We start from the raw sequence: 25,774 nt of genomic DNA, 5'->3' as shown, positions 1-25,774 counted from the left end.
AACTGCAGACAAATGGAATTATACTAGCATAATCTTGCATAAGGACAAAGACTAAAAGGCATTTTCACTGACAGCATTTAAATTTATCCGCATGCATGAATTTCATCACGCTAGCTGATGAACTAGATAACCTTTCCAAACATGATCTTTTTTGGGTTGATAATACAGAATTTAGTTTTCAGAACTATTGAATGTCTTGTTTCACGTTTCTTATTTTGTCCTTTCTTATTTGTTATCACTTCTCAAAAAGTTACATAATTCATCAAAATGGAAATATAATCTGTTGCTAATTATCACGAAGTGATAGATATATTTCCAGAGCTTATCTGTATTTTTCTGAGAATAGTAGAATCATCATGTTGGAAAAGGCCTCTGAGATCACAGTGTCCAACTATCAACCCAGAAAAAAACCACCATGCCCACCTACAGCATGTCCTGGAATGTCCAGGGGTGGTGACTCCATCACCTCTCTGGGCAGCACATGCCAGCTCCTGACTTCTTTTTCAGTGAAGAAATTCTTCCTAATAACTAGTAGCTTAAACCTCCTCTGGCACAACTCCAGTCCATTTCCTCTAGTCCTATCATTATTTACTTGAGAGAAGAGGCCAACACCCATGTCCCTACAACATCCTTTCAGGTAGCTGTAAAGAGCAAGAAGGTCTCCCCTCAACTCCCTCTTCTCCAAACCAAACCTGCTACTTAATGTGCTTTGTCTTCTCCATCTTGATTGATTCCTTAGTTTTATGGCGTTTTCTGTACCCAACAGAGGGAGGGAAGGAGCATGAAATACTGAAATACTATTGCAATGTGCATCTGGAAAATTAAGGACATTAATGACTAATAAAATAATCATTTACTGGAAAAATACAAAAACTAGAAATGTTCAGGGTGATTTTTCAGAATTAATTCCCTCAACTGATGTAGGAAATCATGGATGCCCTGTTCAAGGCCAAGTTGTAGGGGGCCCTGAGCAACCTGATCTAGTAGTAGGTGTCCATGCCTATGGCAAGGGGGTTGGAAAAATCTGATCTTTAAGTTTCCTTCCAACTCTAGCCATTCTATGATCCTATGTCTGCCAGTGTTTCCTTGAGGGACCCATCAAGTACAAAGCAGTAGTGGCTTTGCTATCACAACATTCCTACATTATGAGGTAAGGTGATTTAATATCTCACTGCTGCTTAAGGGTGGATCTTTTTCTTCACTCCCTGCTACTAGACATATGCTCCCAGTGTCTGATTTTTACTCTTTGATGTACTTAGGAGAGTTCTCTGAGTTGATTCATGTCACCTCAGTAATTTGGTATAAAACTAATGAGAAAAAAGGTATTTTTTCTGTATTAGCAAGTCAAACCAGCTACACTACTGCCAGATGAACAGGAGAGATGGCAACAGAGGCTACGCAATAAGGAGTGGGGGAGAAAAACTGAGAAACAGTCAAGGCTTCTTCTAGGCAGCAGCAAAGTGTTATATGAGCTCACTTGCTCATGGAACCATATCTGTTAGAAAGGAGGGTTTACTGCTGCTTTTGGATAATGCTGGTGGAAATGGTTGATGCAAAGCACACGTGCATTAATGAGTAGAGGGGTTTCTCCTCTCACTCTGGAGCAAGACAACTACAAAAAAATTCAATCAGTGTAACACTTTCAAGAGTTCAATAAATCATCTGAATGCCCCATTAAATCCTATTCAAAATTGTAAATTGCCTTAACTCTATCTACTCTAGCAAATATTAAAAAGGTGGCTCAGTAATACTGAAAGAAATTCCATTGAAGAAAGGGGATTTAAATCTGGTGGGCTCAGGATCAAGCCTGCAGGGTGCATCATTAACACTCATTTAGAGCTGGAAATTTTCCAAAATATTTACTAGGCACTAATTAGTCTAGAAAAAATGTTTCTTACAAGGTCTTTCTCCTCAGCTTCCTATAGAAACACACCAGGGAGGCATGTCAGTATCACACATAGAGATAGTTATTCTAGAGTAATTGTACCTTAGAAAAATCTAAAATGCACACAAAAAGGGGTAAATATTTCCTTTACATGCCTTACCTTATAATGGGGCTACATGTAATTCAAGAAACTATAAAGATACTACATCAGTTATATAATCAGTACTCTGTTCCTACTGTTTTAGGATATCCAACTTGGCATTTAAATCCGTTATTGTCATCAAGGAAAAAAATTTTGATGCACTTTTCATTCTTCATTCAGTGGTGGAGAGCAATTTTGGGGGAGTAATTAGTGGAGAGTAAAACTTTCATTTTCAAGAACTGAAACTATATTAAGTAGAGGAGTCTACAGATTTTCTTTAAACATGAATCTTAGGAATTTCACTAAATTACAAATTACAAATAGAGATGAAGTTTACACCAAATGATAGGAAAAACAGGTTGTTTTTTTTTTCCACTAGGATCAAATAGATAGATCTTTTACCCCAAATCTGACGCACTTTTTTCTAAAATGACCGCTTCCAAAAAACCCCTTTAAGTCCTGTAAAAAGTAATGTTAATATGTCTGATTAATCCAAACCCCAACATTATATAATCAGAACTACAATAAGTAAAGTTCAACTGATTCAAACTCTTTGGTTTTGTGAAGAAAAAAAGACACAGGTGAGTATTAACACTCACTGCCATTTTAGTCGGTAATATGCAAAAAGGGTTGTGACTTTCTGATATGAACTAGTCCTTGACTTTCATAATTCTTAAGCACTTTTATCATTTTGCTGATGTATGTTCTATTTTAAAACCAGAAGGATAATGGATGTGCTTCTTAAGCAGTAAATTGGGTTTTATATCAGAGACCTGTCAGCACCATGACAGGTTGACCTGACAGTGGTCTTGCATTTGCAGCTCTCCTTCATGACTGCTTCTCAAGGTGATAGGTCAATCTTAAGGAAGGTGCAGATTTCTTCATCCCTTAGAAAACATCTTAGCTCTGCTTTTAGTGTTAGAAAGACCATAAAAGCAGTTCATGTTATGACTCTAGCCTTTGCTGTCACACATTTTTATTAATCAAAGGCATTTCAGATCTAGGTAAATAATGTAAATTAAAATACACTTGATTTTTCTGCTGCCTATAGGACCAGCAGTAAAATTCAGGAGAAAGAGCTGATAACTGCAACACAAAATATTAAAACACACTTGGTTTTACCCATTTTAAAATGAGGAATCCATTAAGATATCATCTTGAAATAAAACCACTAAGACTTTGCTTTTATTTTGGATATGAAGTTTCAATAAAAAAATGAAAATCAAAGCTTGAAAGACAAATGGCCAACGGTATCATCACTTGTAACAAAGAACTGGAACACTCTGAACTCCCATCTTTGTTCAATGAGTGCTGATCTGCCACAGTACCTCACCACACAAACTCATCTATTTATTTTCAATACTGATTACTCCAGGCCTAATAATAATTGCTCTTAAAAAAATTTACAATGTTTTTTACATCTACTCACATTGCAGAAAGCAATGTAAGCATTATTAAATATAACGTGGTTGGTCATATCTTTAGAGACTACTGGTATCAACACTGCTCTGCAACATAATGTGGATGAAAGGCAAAAATAGAAAATCAAGAACTATTACAGAACCTGCTTTTTCTTCTATTTCATGGACTTCCTTGCTTGGCTTATATAGCTGTGGCAATATTTAAAATCTAGCTTATACAAAATGTTGTCTTGAGTTGTTACAGAAATTTTCTATGACAGTTTTGAAAGTCTCTAAAAAGAACAGCTACAAGGCTCTAAAATCAACTTTTGAGAGCTTACTGTATTAATTCACTAATACTAACTTGAAATGAACTCTTCATTATGATTGTATGATCATTTCATGCTATATTTATCATAGTGTATTTACAGGAATGAGTCTTAAGTATACCAGAACTCAAAAATGAGAACATATGAACCTGGCCAAAACCAGCACAGATGATGAAGCACTCGTTGTAAATGCATACTGCAATTTTTTAAAAACACATTGATTCTCTTAGCATCACATCTGCATGTTTCTACTGCAATAATGTTTAAGAAGTAGTTTCAGACATGTACTTTAAATTCATAAAAATAAATTACATGGTGAATGCAGTACAGAAGTCACTGCAAACACTTCTGACATAACATGACTCTTCTGACAAAGCTCTAGAAGTCCATATATTCTCAATTACATTTCTGTTGGCAAATTATACATCATTTTAACAACTGATAATATAAGTATTCAAAAGTAATATTTCTGTGAAAGCTATTTATCTGTATATTTGAAAACCATTTATCAGTATATTTTCTATATTTTCAAGTTAAAACCAAGAAAAATGAATACTGTATTTACATTAAAAATGTGAATTACATTTTGACATTTTTCCTTGCACCATTAAGGATGAAAAATATTTAATGCTTAAAACAAACCTGTTATATCAATTCAGCTTTCTTGTTCAACCAGCTATTAAAAGTTTGCATTTCACTGAATGGTAAATGCTAACACTGCTTTGAGATAAAAGAAACTTTGAAATTAGCTAGAATCTTGATGGCAACTTCAATAACATAGCAAATTTGCTAGCATCCACTCCAGGATGTCTCTAAAATTGAAAAGACCTCAGAAGAAGAAGAGGAAGTTTTGAGGACTCTCTTTTTATGGCACCTCTCCTCAAGATGTTACAAAGGGAGTTTAGGGACTAAGCCACAGATTCCATATTCCTCCTTTGAGATCCAAAGCCTAAAATTTAGGATTGCATTCTACATCAGGTATTGGGATTTACAAAGCCTCCTGATGATTACAATGCCTAATCAAACAGCTGGTACCTGATTCAAGAGGCAATACAAAACCACAGGGGTTATGAAAGAGAAATATTACACAATGATAATCACAGACTAAACCAAACTCAAGACAAGGACTCTATTGTTGGCAAAGAGCCAATTACTGATATTTCTCTTGTGACTGAATGAGGAAAAATAAATCCCAGCAATATGATTACAATGACATTTTATATTTGAGAGTAAATCATGTTATGCCACACCAAATTAACAGCAAATGTCTTAGTGAAATGTGTATTTTATGGCAGCTTCTCAAATATAAAAATCTGTAGGAATCAGTATTCATCTTTCATAGGTTTGCATAAATCCCTATTAGGATTATTCCAGTTATGTTTATCATAGAACTTTAAGTAGAATGGTAACTACAGCAGCAAAAAAAATCCTTCTCAATTTTCCTTTCCTTGATCTACTAAACTTTATAATTATGTCCTGATTTCCATTTTTTTTTTCCATTGGCTTAACATTCACCATGATATAGGATATGTAATTAGCTTTCAGGAAGCTTTCACAAATAGATTTGTCAGGATGACTACTATTTGAAGAAATGCTGTAACACAGCAAGCTGAAAATCTACAGACTGACTGAATTTGATTCTCATAGTTAAGTAAATAGCTTATTAAAGATCACTACATTGAGATACTAGAAACAGCAGAATTCACAGTCAATTGAATAATCCTGCCTTTTTTCATACTATCTCAGAATGCCATCAAAGAAATTGGAATTGGAATCTGGACAATCAGCTGTTTAGCACCCTCAAAATACAGTGTTTGTAATTGTGAAAAATGTTCCTTTAATAATGCTTGTAAGCAGATTTATTCTGAGTGCTTGAGACAGTGGAATGGCAGAAAAACATTTCAGTTGTTGTTATTAAACAAAGCAGTATAAACAAGCCAGTGATTCAATATCAGAGTCAGTCATATGTCTCAATTCATTAGCATGCATACTTGCTATAGTGTATTATTAACTTTTTTAACCTTTATAAATGAGGGCAGAAACTGAAATGACATTGCTTATATATAAAAAAAAAAACCAAACCAAAAAAACCCAACACATTATTTCCATCTACATACAAACCAGTTTATTGCTTATTTCACATGACAGCTGATTTTGAAAACTTCAAATTCAGGTCAGTTCTAAGCAGTGGCAATTAATCTAATTTGGGATCTTGTGACATTTTTCTTATCATATGAATAATCCTCCTTAAACACAAATATATATAATAAATTATAAGATGTATTATTCTGAATTATTAAATAATCTTACAACACTGTTTCAAGACATCAGCACTTTTTAAAATAAAACATTCTGATGTGCCTGATTAGGGGAAAAGATAAAAGCTGAAGTGACAATTCTCAAAACAAGTTGGCCCAGCACTGACATTATTTACATTTGGAGGGAGATTGTCAAGGTTTTTCAAAAAGAAGCATATCTTTTCTAAGAAGAAATGCAATTGCTTATGCTCTCTTTAGTTGTCCCTATTTAGAATTAATATTTTAAGAGAAAGCTTATTCAATCAGTTAGTGATTCAGTCCATCAAAAGTTTATGTAAGAATTGTTCATAACTATTTTAAGACCCCATAAAATATCTTTTAGACAGTACTATATTCTTTTTATATAAAATGCCTGTGAGATTTTAAAAAGTCAACATTCAAAACCCCTTTATTTTGTAATATTTATTTTGTAAGTGGAGATATCAAAAACTAGTGGTTTTTTTCACTCAAGCTATCATACAAACATACATAAAATAGTCTTCCATTTACATAGAGGCAATATAGGGGGAAAAAAGAGCAACCTGTTGATTGTAACAATAATTACCATTGCCTCTTGGTAGATAGAAAAGCAGTAAATATTCACACAGCCTACTGTTTGAACTATTTCTGTGTTTATCTTTAAAAACCAAACTAGAACAGAAAACCCTTTAAAACAAATAAATGTAGATCTGCCCTAACAAACTTGGTGAAAAAACATACAACTCTATATTTTAATCTCTGGTCTCTAGAAGAAGTATCAGTTTTCCTGTGTAGTTAGCCCTTTGGAATGTTAAATATTTCTTTAAGAGCAAGTTTAAAGACTTGTACAGTGGCAATATAGAAATATAAATTGCATTAAGAATAGGGAGACTTCAAACCCAGTCTGCTCCATAGTACCCAAAACCACAGCAATCCCAGATGCTTTAAGACCATCTTATGATGATGCCTTGCTCACAGTAACTAACTTTATCTCTATCCCCTTAGAAACTGGATTTAGAAACATAGAAAACATTTTTGTGGAAAGAAAAGTAGATTAATAAAATAAATCATTGGCAAGCATTTTTTAGAGAGCATAAGTGAGGAAGAGTGTAAAATCCCTTTACCCTGTGCTGAAGGTATCCTATCCTGCAGACAGACAAAGAGTAAGGTGGAAGTCAAACATTCATCAAGTTGAATGGGTAGAAGGAAAATGCTACAATATTAAAAAAACATGAGTTGGGCTTGAGTTATAAGGACAGGTAACTCACAGAACCTTTTGTCTTACTTCTCATTTTGCCTCTTTACTAAAGTAGAGCAAGATCTATGAACAGCATCAAGCCAGGAGAATTTACACTGTGAATACCATGAATCATAAAGGTAATCAGACACAGTGAAAAAAAATATTTATGTTATGAAAAAGTCTGAAAGCTTCAATAGTATGAATGAGCAAAATTAATTACTATAATCTGATAAATATAACTCTAACCTGCATATAGTAAAGGATGCAAATATAAGAGCAGCGATCACCATGCAATATATCATTTTTATATAAAAGGTACTCCATGATGTTTTCTAAAAATTATTTTGCTTAAAACCTTAGAATTTACAATTTGAAATTCTTGTCTTCATTGCATGCAAGGACACAAACATGGTAAATAAAGTTACATGCATACTTTCTTAATAATCATTGATTATTGCCAGTATTTTATGAACAAAGAAGTATATCTGAGATACACATATAAAGTATTTCCCAGATACATGCTTATTAGATTTTGTCACATTATATAGAGCAACTGAACAGAAGATTTTAATGTTGCAAAATGAAGTAGTGATCCAAACCCAGCAAATTTAATATTGTATATGCAATCTCACTTCTGGCCCTTTTGACTTTATTCTGAGGACTGAATAACAAAAACTAGTCTATTTTAACATTATTAAAAATTATAGCCTACTATAAGGACACGAAGAAGCGGCAATTAAGATATTATGGGGAATCCAGTGTTTCTTAATTTTGGTGCTTTACAACTAATATATATTTGCTCCTTTGTAATTCCTTCTATGTGTTCTTTTAAACAAAAAATAATTTAAGAAAACCCAGTTCCCTTTGGTGAATGAAACAATTCATTCATCTCTCTTTTTACCCATTTCTCACTGTTTTCATTGGAATATTAAGATCCTTTCACAACAATAGAGTGCTTCTGTCAGAGGCAGAGAAGCAGGAAAACAGAAGGGACAATATGACATGGGGAAAGATTTACTGGGAGGGGGAACTGAGCTTTATTTCTTCTGCAAAGAAAATCTCACCACGAGGTTTATATAACAAGAGAATTTTATGTTACAAAAAAACCACTGTAGTCTGAAGGGTTTATTTGCACCAAATTTAAGATCTGCTGCAAACACTGTAAATGTGACAGCTTCTCAAAGAAAATAACCTGAGAATCTATTCAAATGAAAATGATTATGCCACCTAAGTATAAGGGTTGCTAGCAATACTCCTACTAGCTACCAAGCCATGCTATGAAGGCTCTAAGACGATGAAGCACAAGAAATACTGCCATTAGGAATGATTACTTTCCAAAATTTGTAACCAGGCAAAGTAATCTTTGTGCTAAAGTTTCTCATACTAACTCTGAGCTAAAAGGTTGAGCTCTTTAAAAATACTTAATAATGATCTCTGCACATTTAAATGACCTAACTCTTTATGTGAGCACTGCAACAAATAATGATAAATTTGCTTTATGACTGCATACACATTTTCTCACCCATGTATCCAAAAATGCCTTAGTTTGGATTTTAAATTATCACATATTCAAATGGCATAAAACATGAACTTGATACATCAAAATAACTTAAGTGCAAATATTGCTGTCTCTGCATGCAAAAAACCAGGTATCTATCAAGGATCTGTAAATACATGTATTTTCAATTCAGTAACACATTTTATATATTATAGACATCATATTAAAAATAACTAGATGTACATTAAAGAGGTGCTCCACTGTGAGCAGAATTATCACAGCATGTGTAAACATGCTCTAAAGCACAAACTTTAACTGAGCAGACACACAGGTAGCGGAAGTGTCAGTAGGTCTGCAGTTTCTGGGTACTAACCCCAGTAGCTAAGCTGTACTGAACAACACACCACAGCAGCACAAATTTGTATGCTCAGGCTCAAACACTTTTTACTGTTTCATGTTCAGGCTCAAATATTCCAGTGTGCTCCAGCAGCGAAGAAAGCCAACAGGATGCTAGGTTGCATCAACAAGGGCATGACCAGCAGAGACAAACAAGTAATTCAGCTCTCCTCAGTGCTTGTCAGACCACACCTGGAGTACTGCATCCAGTTTTTGTCCCTGCTCTACAAAAAGGATGCAGAAAGGCTGGAGAGGGTCCAGAGAAGAGCCATGATGATGATCAGAGGAGTGGAGCACCTGCCATACAGGGAGAGGGTGAGAAAACTGAGTCTGTTCAGTCTTGAGAGGAGAAGGCTTAGGAGAGACCTTATTACAATGTTCCAGTACTTAAAGGGCAGCTACAAAGAAGATGGAGACTCCCTATTTACAAAGAGTCACAGGTACAGACAAGGCAGTGGGCAAGTGAGTTGCTCTCAGGTGTTGCAAGATGAACCTCTCTTAGGGCACGGTGCTCTGAGGTCCCAAAGGTGTTCCAGCAGAAGTGCACAAACAGTGCCCTGAGGTGGCTGCCCTCAGGACTGGTTAGCCTCGCTCGGTGCTACTGCTCCAGATTCAACTGACCTCTCTGCTGGCTTGCTCAGGAGTGAACTGAACTTGTGTCTCAGACCTCACCTTTTATTGGCCCCCTAATGCTGCTCATGCACAGTTGGGGCCTGCCCTAATCAGGCACAGGTGGGCTTAACACAAGCTCATGCCCACTGCCTGGTAATTAGAGGCACCTGGTTGCCTCATTTCACTACACTCAGGGAATATTCCGATTGAACACAAGGAGGAAATTTTTCACTATGAGGAATCTCCCAGGGGAATTCCCCCACTTAGAAAAGTTTTAAATGTCAGCTCAATGGAGTGCTCAGACATCTCATATAAACAATATCATTAGAAGGGTTGGACCAGATGATCCTTGAGGTCTCTTCCAAGCTAACATTCTATGATTCTATAATTTGTACCAAGATATTCATCTGGCTAAATGCAACAATATTTTAGAATAGAAACAGCAAAACATAGTTTTAAATTATTAGTATTTCACTGATTTGTGTATAAGTTTCAAATTGCATTAGAAATTTGAGTATAACAATACATTTTAAAGTAAAAAAAGTGTTTTGGAGAGATCATAGAAGACAAAATAGTTCACCATTGGCACTTCCCTTTACCAAATAACTTCAGGACACCTACGGAACTCCAGAAGTCTCTAAGATGTGATCCATTAAACACATGCAGAAAAGTTTTGATTATCCCATTTTTCTTTTAAATATTATTTCAAAGGAAATGAAAATATTATTTCCCTCTAAATTCTGCCCGATTCAATCACATGCACATGAGAGAAAAAGTAGTCAGTATGAATCACATACTGTGAAAGATGTTACTCAGTATTTCATAGAACATACTCATTGTGCAAGAATTTAATAACTGAAAAAGATCTTCAGGATGCTAGTTATTATGAGATAATAACTTGGAGAATCAGTAACACTTGACTTCTGCCATGTAGCTCTAGGGATGCTTTCTCTAATTCATATTCACAGTAATTTGTTGCTCAGTTATAGCCCTGCTCACTTGGAACTGCAGCCCTTTTAGTCAGAAGCAAGCTGAACATCTACTGACATCGCAGAAATGCAAACTAAGCTACAGAAGATAAAGTTCGTTTTGACACCTATACACTGTCTCCATTTTAATGTAACCACTGAAATAATTATGAAAGATAGTTAATGTGATTATACAGTGTCAAAGGGCTATACAGAAGAAGACTGCTACCCTCTAGACCTCATCAAGTCAGACTACCACAAGACAATAAAAAAAATAAAAAAAAAAATAGAGTGGACAAAGCCCTGAGCAGCCTAACACAATCTGAATATAAATCACTTCTTTTAAACCAAAGTGAAAAATGAAGCATTAATGCAGAGGCTGAAAAACTTGTAGTCTGAATGTTCTGCCCAGCTGCTACATAATATAGCTTTTTATTCTTGGGAAATATGATCATAAAACTGAAAAAAAAAAAGCCCAAACCCAAAACAACCAGTGAAAACAAATAAACAAAACCAAACCAACAAACAACAAACATACTCTTCAATAGAATTTTAATTCTCTGCCAACGACCTACATCTGGGGAGCTGGACTTTTAGACTTGGTAACAGCTTTCATTGTGCATTAGTCTTGCTTGTGAACTATTTCCTCCCTGGCACAGCTAAGAGGAAGATATTCATGCTTGCTTCATTAAACCTATCAGCAGTGCTTGACACTGAAGATCAGCATGTGCTGCTGACTTGCCTGGGAGACCAGCAGAAATGAATCAGTCATCCTGAAGTAGATAGGTCAATTCCTGTCAGCCAGCTTCAAGACAATTCTGATGGGTGGTTCCTTTCCAGCCTTGAAACCCTTTATTTTTGTGATGCTATAAGGACTGGTTCTACCTCTTGCTATGTTTAACACAAAACTGTATGAGCAATCTTGAGATCATCCTACTTCTTCATAGGCAACATAAACTGGCAGATAGATTCCTTGCTTTACTTCATTCCTGCAAACACAGACAACTTCAGACTTAAGGCCCTTGTGAAAACATTGGATGTATTCTTTAAAAATATCTGGTATGAGACAAAGAAAAGTGTAGTACTGGGGAAAAGAAAAGATAATTAGAAGAGAGATAACTGGGACTAAACACTTCTAAGAGGTTTGATGAGATACACATGCATCTGTGGATATGCTGGGAAGGAGATGGTTATCAGGAACACCTGTATGCCATAGGCAAGACTGAAGAGCTGGACTAAACTAAGTTATTTAGGCCCTCCTGATTCTCCACTGATCATCAGGGCACAACTGTGCCATCAGCCATTCATAAATACACACCACCATCACTGCTTCCGTATTTTTCAGTTTTACACTGACGTTAGTCTTCATGGTCATTTTCCATCTAGAATATTGCAAACACTGAGGATGAGGATGATATGAATGACGCAAATCAGTTTATTCTCAAGCTCTTTCTATCATATTTTAAAAAATATGGTTTAAAGGAAAAGCACATGTATTAGTTTCAAACCACTAAATACAAGGTCTTATATATTAAGTACCAAGAGTTCTACTTAGCAGGTTCATTTAAATTTAAAAAAACCTTCACTTAAGTGAAAAATGGGAAGATTTTGTCTTTTGAAAATTCCATTCAGGTTTTTGTATAAAATTCTGAAAATAACAAAACTTATCCCACTCAAGTGCTTAGGAAACATTCTTTTTCAGGTTAAGGATTTATATTTTGATAGCTGAATTTTGGTTGCAGCACAGAGACAGTAAATCATATGGTCTTGAGAAAATAAACAGCATAAATACAGGACTCATAGCAGCAAACCAAAAAAAGGCACATTGATACTTGTTCTGTATTCTACACTCTTCATAGTCAGTCCTCAGCCATTAGTTTCTTTTCAATTTTTCATAGCCCACATAAAGCATATCTAGTAATAAAAAAATAATATTTGAATGTAGGATGTGAATCCATCTAGAATACTAAATAAAAATAATTATACACTCTGAGAAAATTAAATTAAATATCCAATACAAATTCCTATGCTAAGAGTAAAATTCTGGCTTCTTAAAAACCAAGACATTTCATCTACTACCTTATAATAAATTAAAGTTGTCACTAAATATTTATGTTCCATAAGTCTGTTAACAGAACTCACATATCAGTGAAGAAATGTTCGGGTTTTTTTTAAATGCAAAATGGATTTTTGTCAATGCAATAATTTATTGTCCCATGATACCATCCACTGTCATCCATTTCATCTCTAAAACAAAGTAATTCTTCTTATGGTATTCTTCCATAAAATACTTACTCTTGGAAGAATTCCTTTTATTACCCTCCCCAAGTTCCAGTATTTTTTTTAAGTACTGGGAAATTAAGTGATTATTCCATGTAATAAATTCTACTCCATTTACATAAACATTAAATACATTACAACAACATTAAATACAGGCTTACTCATAAAGATTACATGAATCACAAAACCATATTTTATATTAATAAAAACTGCTAAAGCTTTTTGTCTTACTCTCAGCCACATGTGAACAGTCATCTCTCTTTCCAGTTGACAACATTCCAAGTCCAAACCTTCACTTTCCAGCAGCATATCCTGATAACCCCACTGCAAAAATGGCCTTGGCCAGTAGGCCACCCAAGAGTTAAAAACCCAAGATTTCCTGCTTTAGATAAACGACTAACACCAGAAGAATGAAACTTCAGCCAACCAGAAAAGGAACTCAGTTAGGAGTCAGCTGATGGGCATTTAACCTCTCTAGAGTGTGAACTCTGACCTGTGACTACAAGCACATCTCAGCTGGAGCTACTTTCAAATAAACTTTAGGCAATCAGAATGAGCCTTTGGTTGTATTTTGTAAGTTGACAAGCCATTGCTTAGCCATGTGTTTGGCTACATACTGATGTCAAACACATTACTAGGCAAGCTTGTTTGTTATTGATCTTAAAAGGTTGTTAAGACTATAAAAATTAAGAATATTTAATATTATAAAAATCATAGAATCATAGAATCATAGAATTGGCTGGGTTGGAAGGGACCTCATAGATCATCGAGTCCAACCCTTGAACCACCGTTGCAGTTGCTAGACCATGGCACTGAGTGCCACATCCAGTCTCTTTTTAAATATCTGTGTTCCACTTGCTAGAAACAAGAGAACAAACAGCAAAATTAAGGAGAAAAAACACTTAACTCATCCTTAAGGATGACCTGATATAGAACAACTAAAAGAATATCAAACGGGAAAAAATCTAAAGTATACAGATGTATTAGTGGCTTTTTAGGTATTAACTCTGCAAATGTATTTTAATTTAGCCCTTCAACACACACTTTTTTACTACTATCTGGTGGGACATTGTACAACAGAGGAATTGTTCTGTTACTGTTACAGGGCTATCTGTTTTCTCACATAAGCTGAAAAAAGTTCTGTTCTATCTGGTGAAAGGAAAAGGAAAACTGACAATTCTAACAGAAACAACCCTATTAAAACCCAGGAAAACCTGTTAAGCCCTAGTATTTCCTCAACAATATTTATGTCCAAAGGTTTGAATGCTGCATATTAGTGGCAGGCACGTTATTGGCAGTAGCAGAGACACAGTTGAAATTTCTTTAACAAAGATTCCTTTGTCAGGTCACAGAATGAGTTTCTGAGAACTCATGCAAGCTTGAATCACTGATTTCCACAGATACAACTGAACTTCTTCTCTTTTTAAAAATTAAAGTGCTGAACTCGATATAATTTTAGTGCACTACTTGAATTCTTCATATTGGATAAACAATTGAATGACCAAAAGCCTTCAGATACAATCAAGTAAGACACTGAATCTTGATATTTTTCCTGAATAATAATATTGTAATAAGTGTTCATAGAATCATAGAATTGGCTGGGTTGGAAGGGACCTCAGAGATCATCGAGTCCAACCCTTGTTAAATATGTCCAAAGACACACTAGAAGCTACGAAATATTAATGTCTTAAATACATTTTATATAGCAGCCTGAAGTATGTTACAACTTTACTTTTGTGGATTTTTAGAGATAACATCTCTCTGTAAGTGGTTGTATAAGTTGAAACATTTACACAAAGAAATTTAACTATTTTGTGCAATTATGAGTTCATTCCTTTGAGATTTTTTTACAGTAAAAATTATTATCTAGGGTATTCTAACAAAGTCGGAGGAGAAGGTTTACAAGTACATCCTCTAACAGTTTTCTAGCCATGTGCAACTGCTTTCCCTCAAATAAACACCCATTGAACACAATGAGAAGAGAAATCCACTGACATGTGAAGTAAAAAATGTCAGAGAAAAAGTAAGCATGGAACAGTAGATCAGACTGTAGAAAGAGAGAGGTTAACAGACCTGCTTAGGAAAGTAAAAATGTATGTTTTCAACTTCTATGAAAAATAATATTCTGGCTGCCAATGTCAGTAAGTATGCATGCACATCTGCCTAAATTGTTTTAACTAAAATATGTCCAACACAGAACACAACTGTCATGTTAAATCACTAGCAAAACAACAGCAAGAAAAGCCAAGGCATAACTTCTTCTCTCCTGTTTCCCCACCATTGTCCCACTACTTTCTCGAGCGCAAATGCCAGTCCTGTTCTCTTCACCCATTTATAGCTTCCAGTGTCACTTAAGTTATAGTTGTGACAAGAGGAGGCTGTGAGACAAAGGACAGCATCCAGAGGTTGACAGCTACTGACATGGCCTGCTGCTTCAGTTCCTCACAGCACTCACTGTGTGCTTGGCACCAGTACTCACCGTACACTCACTGGAGTAGACAATATCAGAACTAGTTGCAGTAGCCACCTCCACTGAGAAGCAGGTGTTGCTGCTACCCAAGCATGGATGCAGCCTTACTCAAATGAATTTATAAAGTCAACCTCAGATTTACAATGTAGCTCGCTATAATAATCAGAACAACATGGTGTTACATAGTTTTTCTGATGGTCAGTATGGAGACAACTCATAGGAAAACTGTTTCTCCTATGTTGTAGTATTTATTAGCCCCTTCAGGTCACATCTTCAGAAAAGCAGCAAAGCTATTTAAGCAAAAATTCTCATACACCTTTTGCTTTTCTTCCCCTAGTTTGAGAGCCTGTCTGACCTTAGAAGCAACAGAGCCACAGAGTGGCCATAAACCACCCTTTCATGGAACAAGATGTCAAATCACCAGAAAACACAGGCTGGAAAAGACCTCAGGAAGTCCCCAGTCCGACCCCCTTCTCCAGGCAGGATCATGTCAGATTAGACCAGGTTAGTAAGAGCTTTTTTGCATTTGAGTCTTGAAAAACTCCAGGGAGACTGCACAGCTCTGGGAAGCCTCATGCAATGCTTGACTGTACACATGGTGAAAAAGTTTTTCACCTTCCTGCACATGTTGATTCAACTCACATCTTCTGTCCTCCCATCATTCACGAGAGTGAACAGACTGGCTCTGTCTTCCTGACATCCTTCTTACAGCTATTGGGCCATTAGGTCTGTTATGGCCATTAGATACCCTGGCAGTTTTCCCTTCTCTAGGATGAAAAAAAATGTCTCCTCATGGAATATTTGCTCCAGAACATGTCTTGATGACCCCTCACTGAACTTACTCTGGGTATCATACAGCACCCCCAGTTGACAGGGAGAAAACTAAGAAGCTGGAGCCTACATAGAGGCCAGGATTTTTCTTAGCTGAAATAAATGATATCAAGGAGAAAGAATATGTATGTATGTTGTTTGGAAACTGTTCTGGAGTCTGGGTGCAGGGAAAGGTGCATAGCACAAGCTTTCTAAGTAATCTCTTTCACGTTTTTTGTTGACTAGCTCTGGAGGTATGCTCAGCTGCCTGTGGGAAAGGCTTAAAATCTTGTTTGCAGACTATTGTTATTAACTTTTTTTCTAACACTTTGTCCTGAATTCCTACACTTGGGAGTCAAACATGTGAAAACTGAAAGATGTCCACTTCATTCAGTGAAACACCAGACAGACATGGCCACCTACTCAGACCACAGCAGGATTTTAACATTTATGAAAAATGTAAACATGTAAGACATTTAAAATTTATTCTGACATTTGCTCTTTTATATTAGTTTCAGTTTCCAAAGTTTAAACTAGTTTAATTCTGATATAAGAATTGACACAATTTGACAAGAATCTCTGTAAATGTCTCCAGTTAGAATATTTTATTCATTAGCTCATAAAACACTGATTAGCAGAGGAGTCTTGAAACACCGTAATGTTTAAAAATCAATTTACATTTTACATTCAAAATTTAAACCCTTCCAAGGTCTTTTTCTGAGTAAAATAACGAGAATCAAATGAAGTGGTTTAAGATGAGAAATGTCAAGCAAAACCATGAAATGGAGTCTAACTGATAATTTACTTATCTATTTTAAGTCACATGAGTGAATAATAATAATAATAATAAAAAATTACTGGAGATTCATGTGTGTAGCAGACTTTCATAACAGAAACAGCGTGATTTCTTCATGCTTGAGGATGTTGAACAAATCTTATCTTCCTAGCACTGCAACTACAAAAAAATATCAACCTTCCCCCATATTTGCAAAAATTAAGGGATGATTTTAAAGTCTTTTTGTATAAAAAGGGCAGTATGACTAAGCCATGTAAGTTATAGCTGGAAAAGACAATATGAAATACAGGCTTTTTTAGAAGACATTATGGTCTTCAGTATTAGTGCTTTTCTTGTGTATTCTGGTTCGTTATACTATCGGTGTGTACATTACAGTAAAAACAGGCGTGGAATTGGAAAGATTTGTAACTTTATGAGGGGAAATAAAAACTTCCCTCCCTGCATTAAAGCTTTTCATGTTTGGATCTAATGTAATCGAAGTGCCCCATCAATTCCGTTCCATTCAATTGCACAGTGGAGGAGGTACAAATACACAGCAGAAGCAGGCAGGGCTGAAGCAGCCACAACTGTTGTTAGCTTGTGCTGTTGCAGAACTTTATGTCAAGCTTGTACTGCTATGAAAAAAATGCCAAGCTACTCTTAATCTAGCTTTCATCAGGATTCCAGTGTAGTTCACTGCACAGCCATGCAAAAGCTTATATTATCATAGAAGCAAAGAATCATACTCACAGAATGGCTGGGGTTGGAAGGGACTCTAAAGCTCATCAGTTCCAACCCCCTTAAATGAGCAGGGACATCTTCCACTAGATCACATTGCTCAAAGCCCCACCCAACCTGGCCCTGAACACCTCCAGGTAGGGGCAGACACAACTTCTTTGGGCAGCCTGTGCCAGTGCCTCACCACTCTCACAGGAATGAATTTCTTCCTAATGTCTGACCTAAATCTCCCCTCTTCAAGGTTTGAACCATTTCCCCTTGTCCTCTCACTACACACCCGTGTAAAAATCTCTACCCCAGCTTTCTTGTAGGCCCACTTCAGATATTGGAAAGCCACTATAAGGTCACCTTGAAGTCTTCTCTTCTCTAGACTGAACAACCCCAACTTTCTCAGCCTGTCTTCATAGAGGAGGTGCTCCAGCCTGCTCACCGTTTTAGTGGCTCTCCTCTGAACACTTTCAAGGAGCTCTATGTTATTTTTATGCTGGGGACTACAGAACTGATTTGGGTTGGAAAGGGACCTTAGAGATCATCTAGTTCCAATCCCCCTCTACATCCTACCAACCCTCCCACTACATCTGGTTGTCCAAATTCCCATCCAACCTGGCCTTGAAACACCTCCAGGAAAGGGGGATCCACAGTTTCCCTAGGCAACTTGTGCCAATGTTCACCCGCCCTCACACCAAAGAATTTCTTCCTAATGTCTAACCTATATCTATCTTCTTGCAGTTTGAAACCATTACATTTTGCCCTATCACTATATGCGCTATCACTAAAAGGTCCCTCCCCAGCTTTCCTGTAGGCCCTCTTCAGGTATTGGAAGGCAACTATAAGACGTCTCCAGAGTCTTATCTTCTCCCAGCTGAATAACCCCAACTCTCTCAATCTGTCTTCATAGGAGAAGTGCTCCAGCCCTCTGGTCATTGTCGTGGCCCTCCTCTGGACATGCTCCAACAGCTTCATGTGCTTCTTATGTTGGGGACCCCAGAACTTGACCCAGTAGTTCAGCTGGGGTCTCAAGAGACCAGAGTAGAGCATTGCTCAAGGAATAAATGTACAGAGATGAAAACCACAGCTTTCAATTGTGGTGCAAGTTAATGCTGCTTTAAGTGCTTGGGGAATTACTCTCTTAGAACTCAGTTGTGAGTTCCCTAATCAGTTTAGCAGGATCTGTTCCCTAATCAGCCAACACTGTACAAATGTGGGCACAATAGGGCTCAGCAGTTAAAAAAATCCAGGAACAGGAAGAAGACTGGACTGCCTTCCAGAGCACTGACAGCTTAAATTGACTTACATTGTTCACTGAAGTATACTTGTAGATTGCAGGAAATTGTTACTGTTGAACTGAAGCGGATCCTACAGGATGGACATATGACTGCCCAATAAACATTTATCAAAACTTTTCTTTAACTTGAAGTCTACTCATCCCAGAACATATTGCCTTTTCCAATAAATTATAATAGAAAGAAAAAACTTTTTTCTTAGGAACGATGCTTTCTCATAGCCTTAAAATCAAATTAGAAACTGTTACAGCTACAATGATAATAACAAAAATAGTTTTATGAAAGTTCTAAAACTAGTTTTATGAATTTATAATGAAATCCTTGCTATGAGTTATTATAAAAGGGTAAAGGTCAAGAAAGAGCTTCACAAGACATATTACCGAGAATGGCTTGAAAGAAGAGTCAACAAAGACTGATAATTCATTCTAATACAGAGCATAGACTGCTGAATGAGGAACAAAAAGGAAAGGAGAAGGAGAAGGAAAAGGGAAAGGAAAAAGAGAAGGAGAAGGAGAAGAAGGAGAAGGAGAAGAAGGAGAAGGAGAAGGAGAAGGAGAAGGAGAAGGAGAAGGAGAAGGAGAAGGAGAAGGAGAAGGAAAAGGAAAAGGAAAAGGAGCTCAGCAAGGGAAGGAGAAGGAGAATTGGCTCAGCACTCTGGAGGCAATGTCTTAAGTTCCAATTCTACTCCAAAATCATCCATTGGATTCATTGTAGCAAGAATGGACGTAGAACACCAAAAGCCAATGCTTCTAAAACTCCTGTATGAATGATGTATGCATTAAATTATACTGTCAGGTGAGTTTCCTACCATGCCACTTGCTATCACTATGAATCCTAACTCTGCAGCACAGTAACAACAGTTTGAAAGGACACGTAGAGACTTGTCCCTCTGCATCTTTTTCACCTCAATAATCTTATAACTTGCTGGTTAAGAATTGTTTAAAAGCTGGGAGATAGACTGGGATCCCATTTCTGCAGTTGCCCTTGAATAATAAAATTAATTCTCTCCTTGAAAAAAAAAAAAATTTTACCACTAATATATTACAGAAAAGGAGGCACTAACATGAGTTTGTGGATGGGAGTGAGCATTGATCTGCCTGAGGGTAGGAAGGTTCTACAGAGGGATGTGGACAGCCTGTATCGATGGGCCAAGGTCAGCAGTATGAGGTTAATCCAGGCCAAGTTTCAAGTCCTGCACTGTGGCCACAAGCCCAGGCAACACTACAGGCTTGGGGAAGAGGGGCTGGAAAGCTGCCTGGCAGACAAGAACTTGGGGTGCTGGTTGATAGCTGACTGACTAAGAGCCAGCAGCATGGCCTGGTGACCAAGAAGGCCAACAGCCTCCTGGTCTGCATCAGAAATAGTGTTGCCAGCAGGACTAAAGAGGTGATTTTTCCCGTGTACTTGGCACTGGTGAGGCTGCACCTCAAGTACTGTGTCCAGTTTGACGCCTTTCATACAAGAAGGGCATTGAATTGCTGAAGAGTGTCCAAAGAAGAGCAGCAAAGCTGGTGAAGGGTCTGGAGCACAAGTCTTACAAGGAGTGGCTGAGGACTGGTATTGTTTAGTCTAGAGAAGGAGGCAGAGGAGAGGACTTACTGCTCTCTACAACTACCTGAAAGGAGGTTGTAGTGAGGCTGGTCTCTTCTTCCACATAACCAGAGGTAGGTCAAGAAGAAATGGACTCAGGGTGTGCCAGGGGAGGTTTATATTGGACATTAGGAAAAAATTTTTACAGAAAGATTGGTCAGGCATTGGAACACGGTGCTCAGGGAAGTGGTGGAGTCCACCATCCCTGGATGTGTTCAAAGAACATGTGGACACAGCACTTCACATGGTTTAGCTGGGTGGTAATGTTAGGTTGATGGTTGGACTTGTTGGTCTTAGAGGTCCTTTCCAACCTCAATGAGTCTATGACTCACATACAGTTGCACAAAATAGCAAAAATAACCATATGTAGAAGATCAGAAGTGATGAGACACTTTTCTACTTCTTAGTCTGTATATTAATTTTTAATTATATTCCTAATTCTAATGATGCAGTGCATGTGAAGTATGAGCACACAGGATGGCATTCATGATTACACATGAAGGACAAGACAATTAAAATGTAAATGTCACAGTATCTAGCTGGTTAAAGTAGAAGACCTTTATTGGATTCTGCTCTTAATTTAAACTGCTATATGAATTCACAGTTTTGGCATAACATAAACCAAACCAAACCACTTTCTTCAGTTCAGGGACAATATTTTGGAGAATATTGACAATATTTGGAAGTGCTGTATTTTAATAACTAAATTTTACATCTAGTCAGAGTTGAGAAAAGTCTGGGATATTTCATGTACTTAATTTCTGGACTTACTACTGGCTATGAAAGCAGACTATGGAAGAAAACTTTATCCAACAACTTCCATGAAAAATGGCTTAGTAAAATGCTTCTTGCACAAGGAACTACAAAGAATTCTGGAACCTTTACTACAATGTTTACAGTCATATATGCACAATGGTAATCTGTAAGACAATGTTAATAGTTTAAGCCTCACCGCATGCTTACACCAAAGGCTATTAATCTGTACTTAGTTATTTGACCTGAAGATGCTGAACACGTTGCTGACAACACCGTGCCTTGTCATGCTGTTAAGAAAAAAATTACCATGTCTTAACTGTATTTGCCTGCTGTGCTCTCAACCCTCCAGTCAACTCCTAAGCCTTCTATGAGAACTTCATCGACAATGTCAGCCTCTGACAAGTGAGTACTTAATAAACTGGAAGCTCCATTTAACCACTTGTTGGAAAAAGAGAAAAGGGACACTCACTTCTGCAGTTATAAAGTAGCAGTGAGATATTACCTACTTTATCCAATTTTTTGCACACTGACCCCTGAGAAATGATTCCAGGGGCTGCCTGTTCTCACTCAGAGCTTTTGCAAATTACAGACCTGGCACTATGAGTTTTCCAGAATCTCTAACAGTATCACTGGTTCCTACCCAGTCATGAGCAGATCCTGTGGAGCAGGTAAGGCTGCTAACTCTACCTCTTACAGGATGCTGAGCCAGTAGGCAGGGGGTCTGGCAGACAGGGCAGAAATGAAACAGATTGCCCAAAGAGGTCGGGGAGTGTTGGAAGGTTTCACAGCTTAGCTAGGAAAACCCATGACTGGCCTGATCTAGGTGACAGGCACACTTCAAATGGTTAAGTTGGGTTATGTGATCTCCAGAGGCTTGTGAAAGAAAAACATAATTTCTGTGATTCAACAAGTAGCTCCAAAGGCAGCAGATTTACCTGTTTGCTGTTGTCTAACGACAGTAATATATAATTTAAGATTCTGCTAATGTTCAGGAAGTTAGAATTGCAACCATAAAAGTTAAAAGTTTATAAATACTTAAAGGAATACTTAAATTATGGTTAAACCCATAGCTTGTTGTCACAAGTCAAAGCTCCTTTTTAAAATTAACTATATATTTCTGAAACTCTACTGAAGCTGCTGATTCTTCTAGACAAACTAAAGCATCTTTTACATATCAAGGTGTAAACAAACATGCATATATCCATTATTTGAATTATGTCCAGAAAAGATAAAACATATCTTAAAAAATAATCCTTAAAGAAACTGAAGTGTAGTAGTTTATTCCACACATCTCTAGAATTAAAACCAAACCAAAAGATCTTTATAACAAAGGGGAGGTTTGGGTGTTTTCGCCTTGTATTCTTCCCACTAAATTGAAACTAGCTGAAATTAGTTTTACTAATAAGGAGAAAAATTTTAACGTACACAATTTCTACTCCTATTTTGTTTAAAGATACTCTTACAGAACAGAAGTTCAGAGAAACTGCAACAGGAAGACTGTATCAGCAAAATAAGGGAAATAATGTATGTCATAACTGTTGTCAAAGGAGCATATATACCACTGGAAAAAAGCTTGAGAACACAAGACTTTGCTAAGATCTTGAATTGTGTTTAAGTAAAGAAAAATACAAGTCAGGAATTTAAGCACAGATGTACGCCCACACTAGCTCATCCATTTACATGTTTAACACTTGCACTTAGCAGTAGCTAAGCTTTTTTTATTCCTACTATTTTTTTTATTCCTTTTTATTCCTACAAATCTGAAAAAAGTACTCAAAACAATATAAGGCATTTATCCTAGTATTTTTGCCCATACACATCTAAATTCATTCTGAATTGGGGCTATAACTGAAAGTGAAGCATGCTGGATCAACTCTTCTGTCTTTAAACTATGAGACAGAAAACTAATGTGGGTTTCCAGTTTAGTAGGTCTCCTGTACTATATGAAAGTTTTTTTATTCTTTTTTAAGCTTATTTTAAAAATGAATGCGTTTTCCAGAACTTTGCCATTATATGTGACATCCACATCAAATTTATGCCACACTGTCGGTATTAGAAAACACTTTCAAATAATACCACGGTATCGTTTGACATAATTTTGCTAAAGGTGAGGTGGTAAGCCTTGCAGACAATTCCATAGGCTAACAGTTTAATAGGACATAGTTTGCCAGTACAAAACGATGCAGAAAAACCCTGGCATCAAAGCAATATATTGGAGGCAAGGCATCACAAGATCTTCCACTGGCACTGACACTTGCCTTATGATAACACGCCTGTAAAACCTGGGGGTATTTTCAACAACCAGCAAACTCCAGATGAAGTTTTGGCAACTCTCGCACCTTCCTGACATGCTTCATCCCCACCTCTAACTCACCGTGCTTCCTGGTGAGATAAAACTAATCCACAACACCTCTACAGTAGCAGCAAACGTACCACAGCGTTTTTCATCATGGCTTTAACAGTGAATCCGTCTGAGAGGAGCTGCTGCTGCTGCTCGCTTTTCTTCAGGCGCCCAGGAGGCTCCTGCTGCGGGGGGCTCCTCTCACCCCCGGGTTTTGGGGGGCTTGAACCCCCTTTCTCCACTACCATCTCCCCACCAGCGATCGCGACCGGCAAGGAACAAAAGGCAGACTGGGAAAACAAAAACAAACAACAAACACACAACAAACACACAAAAAAACCAACCAAAAAAGCACAAAACGACAGATAAACATCAACGCCACTGTGTTAGAAAACACAACAGGTCTACCTCTGGTCCCTTCCCAACCAGCGACACCCCCCCAAACACACACACACACACGCATACACACACACGCATACACATACACACACACACACACACAGAGGCACACACGCACACACACATCCACGCACCCCTCCCGCGCTTTGACAGCCCTCCTCGCCTGCCCCTTGCGCTCCTCAGCCCCGTTCTGCAGCCCAGCTCCTCATCCTCCTCCCCTTGCTCCGTCTCCATCCTTTCCCCGCTCCCCTCGCCCCCCGGGGCCTTGCGGTCGCCCACCCGCCGGCCCTCGCCCTGCCTCACCCCCTGCGCCACCCGCCGGGGGTCCCTCCGCGGGGTCCGTTGGGGGCGGGGAGGGGATTGGCCGCCGTCCGAGCTACCACGCGTCCCCCCGCCTCGCGCCCGTCGCTAGGCAACGCGTCAACAATCTCCCGCCTTGCCAGAGGGCGGGGAGGGAGGGAGGGAGGGAGGGAGAGGAGAAGGGGTGTGACGTGCGCGGGGGAAGCGGGAGGTGTGAAGCAGGGAAACACCAAAGGTGTTAACCGGAGAAACAGGAACCCCAAGGCACCCCCAACACCGGGCAGGCACCAAGAAGCCGCCCGACACAATTTAGCAGGAAACAGGCAGAGGTTGTGGAAGCTCCATCCCTGGGAGCGTTCAAAGCCAGGTTGGACGGGGCTGTGAGTCACCTGGTCTAGTGGGAGGTGCCCGTCCCCGCACCGGGTGGTTTGGAACTGGATGAGCTTTAAGGTCCGTTCCAACTCTAACCATCTAATCCTTCCGTGATTCCGTAATTAACAAAAAAAAGGGGGAACGGGGGGGGGGGGGGGGGGAAAGGCGGTCCACGTGAGGAGGCGAGAACTACATTACCCAAAGGCCACCGCGCCTCTCCTAAACACACCCTCCCGTCGGGGCGCATGCGCAGTCTCCCACCCCTCGGCTGCTCGGTCCGCAGTTCCGCGGCGCTAAAGGGCTGCGAGGGTGCGCGCGCGCGCGGGCGCGCGCCTTCCTGCCGTCTCCTCTCCTCTCCTCTTCTCCTCCTCCTCCTCCCCCTCCCCGTCCGTCGCCGCCATGATAGGTGAGTGAGCGAGCCCGGATGCGGATCCGCCCTTTCCTGCCCCGCATGTCTGCTGCAGCCGCTGCCGCATCGGCCACAGCCGGCGGACGGGGCTGGGTTGGTTCCCTTCGGTCTCCGCAGGCACGTCCGCCCATGCCAGCCTCCTCGTCCCCTCCCCCGTCCTCCTCCTTGGTGCCTCGGCGGGGGAGGGGGCCGCCTCGGCCCCCGCTGTGGGTGGGGATGGTGGCGACGGCCTTGGGTGCTGCGGCTGCCCGGTGTCACGTCCCCCCACGGACGAGCACGGCGTCCGGTGGTCGCGGTTCTTGGGGAGCTGGGCCGGAGCAAAGGCGCCGGGTGGGCTGTGCCCTCGCTGTCTCCTCTCCTGCCTTAGTGCTTCGCTGCTAAAACGCTTGGCGGGGCCGCGCAGAGGACTCGGGGGTCAAGGAGCCACTGTTGTCCTGTATCGTGCTGGTGGGGGGTGACCCACCTGCCGGTGACCCACCTGCTTAGGGCTTGTCATTGAGGTCAT

The 25,774-nt window shown here is 38.8% G+C and overlaps 2 protein-coding genes across 3 annotated transcripts in view; one reads left to right on the top strand and one right to left on the bottom strand.

The window, feature by feature from the left end:
- PACRG (parkin coregulated) overlaps positions 1-24,051 on the bottom strand; it is a 217,751-nt gene extending 193,700 nt beyond the window's left edge. The window contains exon 1 of one of the 2 annotated variants that reach the window (XM_030447908.1): positions 23,882-24,051. In XM_030447908.1, coding sequence (XP_030303768.1) covers positions 23,882-24,037 — 156 coding nt within the window. In that variant the 5' untranslated portion in view covers positions 24,038-24,051. The remainder of the gene's footprint in view (positions 1-23,881) is intronic. The other variant, XM_008504997.2, reaches the window with a different exon arrangement.
- A 1,088-nt stretch (positions 24,052-25,139) lies between these two features.
- Positions 25,140-25,774, top strand: part of PRKN (parkin RBR E3 ubiquitin protein ligase) — a 710,558-nt gene continuing 709,923 nt past the window's right edge. Inside the window, exon 1 of the mRNA XM_030448441.1 lies at positions 25,140-25,266. Coding sequence (XP_030304301.1) covers positions 25,260-25,266 — 7 coding nt within the window. The 5' untranslated portion in view covers positions 25,140-25,259. The remainder of the gene's footprint in view (positions 25,267-25,774) is intronic.

Source organism: Calypte anna, chromosome 3 (assembly GCF_003957555.1).
Source record: "Calypte anna isolate BGI_N300 chromosome 3, bCalAnn1_v1.p, whole genome shotgun sequence".
NCBI lineage: Eukaryota > Metazoa > Chordata > Aves > Apodiformes > Trochilidae > Calypte > Calypte anna.
The sequence above is the reverse complement of the archived record's forward strand: the minus strand, read 5'-3'. Positions and strand labels throughout refer to the sequence as shown.